At 38.1% G+C, this 6,128-nt stretch overlaps 1 protein-coding gene across 1 annotated transcript; it reads right to left on the minus strand.

Moving 5' to 3' along the window:
- Positions 1–2,866: 2,866 nt before the first annotated feature.
- On the minus strand, positions 2,867–4,854 carry LOC149223057 (uncharacterized). Its single transcript, XM_089383221.1, has 2 exons — positions 4,225–4,854; positions 2,867–4,135 (listed from the first exon to the last, which is right to left on the minus strand). Exons 1-2 carry the CDS (start codon positions 4,715–4,717, stop codon positions 3,624–3,626), a joined length of 1,005 nt encoding a protein of 334 aa, XP_089239347.1. The 5' UTR covers positions 4,718–4,854; the 3' UTR covers positions 2,867–3,623.
- Between the last annotated feature and the right edge of the window lie 1,274 nt (positions 4,855–6,128).

A 6,128-nucleotide genomic window follows, 5' to 3' on the forward strand; every position in this document is an offset into this window, starting at 1 on the left:
ATGTCCTCCTTGTAGCTTCTTGCAAAAGTTCCAGCATCCAGCATCTTTGAACGCTTTCTTCACGCCTTCATCCCTCAACGCTATATCCAGGCCCTCAGGTTCAGTCCTCTGGCATTTACCGGATCTGTGTTCTTTCCTCTCCATTTTCCTTTCAAAGTCTTCACACACAGAGTCTAACAGCTTCAGTTTCAATGGTAATTCAGTTCTTTTTAATTCAGCTCCGCTTGTAATCAGGCTCGCTTGAAATTCAAATTTTTTTTTATTGAAACACTCCCATACATAATCAAACAGACAGGTCACTCATGCAGCATTTACGACCATCATAAAGATCTATGCACGGTAGAATCTATTGGGAATGATATTTCTGTGCATATCAACAGATCTATTAGTGGGGTAGTGGCAAATGAGCGCTCAAACGTGATAGGAGAGGCACATAAACTGACATGAGTGGACACAACTGATGGCTCAGCTACGGACTTGACATTTCGGGAAGGGTTCGCTGCGAAATGCACGAATCCACGATTTCGCAGCGCTGTTAGTTTTAAATTCTAATGATGCGCTGCGAAACGGCCTAATCATAACGCGCTGCGAAATTACTAAACCATGATTGCGCTGCGAAACTGGCCAATAGGATTACGCTGCGAAATCCCTAAAAGACTCGGTGACTCGGATGAGACAAGACATGACTATGGAACAATGATGGTGGAGGAGAACCAATAGGATTCGAGTATAGTTTAAATCAAAAACTTTAAAACTCCAAATCTTAAGTAAGACATATAAAACGAAATCAACTTGACACAGACCTTTTGTAATTGGAATAGGACAAACAACTATATGCATAAAAAAAATTTAGTTCTAAGTGATAACAGAATGAAACAGGAAGAGAGTACAAAATTTGTGCATTATGAAAAAAGCTGCAATAACAATTCAGAAATTGGAAATGTCTACAAGACATTGCGTTAACCATTGCTTCAAGGACGTAAAATATATTATGATGTTGACAAAGGGATTAATTTCTCCACAAATTTATGTAAAAAAATTATGAAAACAGGAGCCAACTTCAATTTCAAAAGCATCATAAAATAGCCATTAGTTTGGAGGAAATAAAGTTTATATTAATTGGTCTTCTAAAATATATCTGAAATCTCAAAGAACTGGTTGCTGCAGCAGCAACTTCTGCATGCATGCAACAATCTACATGAGAAACTCCGCTAAAGACCCAACAACATACTTGGCTTAATATTTCTGTTAAACACTATGTTAACAGAAACATCGATCGAGTAGCAGCCGCAAAATATTTGAATATGATGATGCATGAACTTATGTTCTGGATTTACCAGGAATATTTGAGGAATCGGTCTTTTATGAAATCATGGCCACAACACAAGAAGTCCTTCTAAGATTTAGCCCTGTCTATAATCGTTTCTTGGCATCATAAATTGTTCTACAAGCAAAAACTTGTCAGATTATACAGTGAGCCAATTCTGATGTTTATTGCTAAATGCAGTTCCTGTTGCTCAACAATATGTATGTTAATAAACTCAACTGGAGATTGAAGAGAACTCGATCTCACAAGTAGCATAGTACAATATGCATAAACTTTTTATGCGTGGTGAATAGAGGTTCTCAAAGACAATCATTGATCATCTCCTCTGCCCCATTGATTCAAGATGGGAATAAACAATATCTTTTTGTTGTTCAATGGTTGTTATTTAGCGATCTTAGCTGATAGAACTTGCGTTTTGGCTACTGTTAGTGTAAGATATTCATAGTGAAATTCAGCGTCTGTTAGTGTGACATTGTGCTTAGAAAAATGTAGTGCAAAGATAATCTTGTATGCCATTTTAAATGCATTGTTATACTTGGAATTACACTCTGCAGCAAGTCATTCTCGTCATCATTGATCTGAGGACCATGAATTTCTTCTTTCAATTCCAAGGCCCAACCCAGAACCAGACATAAAAACACTTTCTTCACCAGCGGAATGGAGTATGTGCACAGTCTCCTGCAACTAATCCTCTCATGGCAATGATCCGGAAAGGAGAGGCTTCCATCACACCAGCATCAAATAAACTTCTATCGAGCACAACATCCGTAACGGAGTCTTACAACAACACATGGAGCAAAGCACACCCGTAATCTGTATCGAATGTGAGTAGATCAAACTTCATAGTTCGAATTCTTTTAACCATATCAAGACCCCTGCATAAATAAAACATTGATACAAAACAAGCTCCAATTCTTTTAACCAGATAGGGATTCCTGTATCAATAGAAACACTCTGTAACTGATATAGAATGTAGCTTAAGGGATTATGAGCACAAAACATAATAGGTTAGTGTTTCTTTACCCACTCTGAAACTGATACAGAATGTAGCTTTAAGGGATTATGAGCGCAAAACAGAATAAGGTATTGTTCCTTGGTCTGCCACCTGGAGGAGCTTCAACCGGGCTATGTCGGTCAGGGGTTAAATTTGACGGGTGACCCTACCCGTCAAGGAATTTTTTTATGACGTTTTTATTTTTAAACTGCCCATCATATGACTTTTAAAATTTATTTGTACAAGTTTCATCTGTGCTCTGTGAACTGGTGAACTGGTTTGTTAAGAATAGAATCAAGCATAGCATATTTTTTTAATAAATTATTTATTTATTTTTAAACTGCTTCATACTCATATACTATATCCTAATGGATTATTTATTTTTTTAATGGATTATGTATTTATTTTTAAACTGCTTATTACCGTCCATTTATATCCTAATTCATACTCATATACTATAAAATAATATTGCTGTTAATTTATACCCTAATTCATATGTTATAAAATAAAAATCAAAACCATCAAAAGTAATAACTCGTATTACAAAATAACAAAACAGTCCAAGTCACCAAGGACACTATAACTGTTTTTCTGAATATGTACATAAACTTGGCGTAGTATTCCATGAACCCCACCCTTGGCAAAGCAGCAGACCATTAGCTTATTGCCAATTGGTCTCTGCACGCTATCTATATAGTCCTACATCTATCTGAGAAATACCCCACAAGAAACCAGTTTCTTTCTCACTTGCATGAAATGAATAACAGAACGAGAATCGCTAACAGTGTAGCTCGAACCAGAACTGCCATTCAGGATTTTAACAAATCGAGGATAAACTCCCAAATACTCTCCACATGGTTTTATCCTTCAGGTATATACATGATTTTACCTTCTACCTTTCCCCTCCTTGTGTCAGTTAAACCATCTTTTATGTCATAAATATCAAACACACTAAAATGTCTGTTGAACTTCACTCGATTGCAGATTCTGGAATATTTTGAAAATTTGATGGACAGGAGTGAAGTCCAACAGAACACACTAACATGTTTATTGAACTTCAGTATATTGGAAATTCTGGAATATTTCAGAAATCTGGAGCGAAATCAAACAGTTCACTTTGGGTCTGTGCCTCATATTTCTAAAATATTCCAGAATCGCTCATCTAGATAACGATGACCCTAAAATTTCTCCTTTGTAAAATGACGGACTTCATACTTTGATTAATAAACTTGAACGGAGATTTGTCAAAATAATGTCTTCTCTATCGATAAGCTTTCACTCTATCATCCTTGGGTTCGACGCTTACCTGGTAAAGCACTTTGATCGTTCTGCTTCTTCCCAATCTGCAGCTCTGATTTCAACAATGCTCTTCTTGCAGTCACCCATGTCAAAATGCCTCAAGCTCTTCGAGACCTCTTCTTCCTCTTCCTCCCTCGAACTCCAAGTGGAAACACTCTTATCAACTGAATTGAACTGAATACCCGATGGCAAGCCCTGAAGCTCTAAATTGGCAAAATGGCACTTTTCCAGTTCACCAATGTCGATGCCAGCGCTGTTTATCAGTGCAGATCTACTGGCAGGAGTATTATGCCTAGCAAGAGAACCAGCTTTAACAGGAGTATGGCAACGAGAAGTGCGAGAACTTCCGAGGGGTGTCATATCTGTTCCCATATCCCGGTGCTGAACTGCTGGGATGACCTCGGTACAGGCATCTTTCATGGACTGAAAACCTTCATGCTTACCATAATGTTGTATCTTCCCAGGCTCTGAGACCTTATATCTGGGAGCTGGTTCAACTTTATCAGTAAATTTATCTGCAAGCATGCAATACCAATAAACACTGTAAATACATAGAAACAAATAGGCAATTCAATGCGCCAAACTAGTGTACAACTCAACAGACCTTTCATAAAGACATCGGATGGCAAAGCTGCAAATGCCCCATGATCTGAGGACCCAGAGCCTAAGCTGGATGATAGGTTAATATCTGTGGATAAAACAGAGCTTGAGACTCTGCTTGAAACATCACCCATAACTAACCCTCCTCCAAGATATTTGTCGCCCATATTGCTTCTATCATCCGATCCTGCCCTCAGCTTGACATCCTCAGTACCAACCTTTTGACCCATAATTTCGCCATGCCTGAGCCCCATTGCATTCATCTCATTCCCAGAAACTGGGTTCACTGCATTTGTTTCACAAGCCTGAGATTGGAAGCCAAGGGCAAGGGTCCTGCAAGTATTAGTATTAGTCTTGATAAAACGACCGAAAGGATTATTACTATTACTATTATTATGAGATAATGAATCGTTGCAGGAAGAATTTATCAGCCATTTCTCCGCATCATCCCACTTTGAAGGAAAAGCCCTCCTTGAAAACCCCCCCATGGCCGTCATATATTTCACTGGAAGAGGATTCTCTGCGGGTCTTGGAGGGGTACCTAGGCAATCTAACCTTTTGGGCACACTGAGACGATTGCCTTCTCTTATTCTGTGGACCTTCAATTCTGAATTAGGCCTACTTTCAATATCCCCAGCAGCCCATTCTCTGTAAAAGGATTATTATTATTACTCACATTCTTCTTCGCCATGGGGAGAGACTTAAAAAACTCGGATGTTTCTCTGAGATTGATTTTACACAGCGGATCAAGCTGATGATGGGTATGGAAGTTTTCTGAAAATGGGTTCTCCACACCGTACTTGGGCAATTTAACCACCACTTCCTGGCAGACAAACAGAGATTTTTGAATATTCTACAGTCAGTAACCAAGACATATGGACCCATTATTCTAACATAGCAAACCAGCATTTTGAAAAAATATAGACATGGGATACCAATAATGTACCTTGGATGGCTTATTGGATTCAAATGAAGATTGGACAGGCAAGACTCTATGCTCCATGCTTCCTGAGTTTGAAGATGGCTGGCTTCTAAAAGGTGGATTGATCACTGATTTCGGACTGATATCTCTGGTTTTCTTCAGAAGAACATTTCCTGTGCAGATTTGATCCTCAATATGGTGGACCATTGCCATATTTCTCTATCTTCTGACACTGAGTGTTGCCCAACCTTTGGGTAAGTGTCATCTGACCACATGAACACTTGCATGCATGCATTTACAGATGAAGGGGAAGATACTTGCAGTTTCTCTGGCTGCAAAATCAAAACCCACAGAGACCACTCCAGAATAAGTGAGTCAGTGCTTCAGTGCTTCTTCTAAAAATCTTTTAATCAATATTTTTATGAACCAAACAATTCAAAAACAAATTTTTCATCAAATCACTCAAGCTAAGATCTTTTGATCAATATTTTTAGAAACCTGTATAAGTTTGAATTTCAGCATCAGATTTCAACAGTGTATTTTGGTATAAAGAATTATCAGATTGCAACCATTGATTTCACTTACATCAGATTGCAACAGTGTATTTTGGTATAAAGAATATCAGACTGCAACCATTGATTTCACTTATAAAATAGAAACAAGGGTGTTATTGGATTTCAAACCTGAGCTGAGGAAGCTTGCACGAAGCCAAAAGAAGAAGAAAAGGAGCAAGCATGAGAATTTGAAGCACAGCAGCATTTTATAAAAATATATCTTCCTGCCCATTATAATGCCCCCTCCAATTATGCAGGTGCAAAGAACTTTGACTGAATCTATTCGTCTTGCCTCCCAAAAAAATCTCGTGGGAAAGTGAAGTGGTGTAAGTCTACCATGTTAATCCCATTAAAAGAACAATAGTTGTGAAATAATTTTCAAACCAAAAACATAATGTGCATGAACTATGTAAATGTTCAAAAAGTAGATTC

Source organism: Pinus tabuliformis, chromosome Q, assembly GCF_031772625.1.
Source record: "Pinus tabuliformis cultivar Carrire ecotype Pingquan chromosome Q, CPIR1, whole genome shotgun sequence".
Classification (NCBI taxonomy): domain Eukaryota; kingdom Viridiplantae; phylum Streptophyta; class Pinopsida; order Pinales; family Pinaceae; genus Pinus; species Pinus tabuliformis.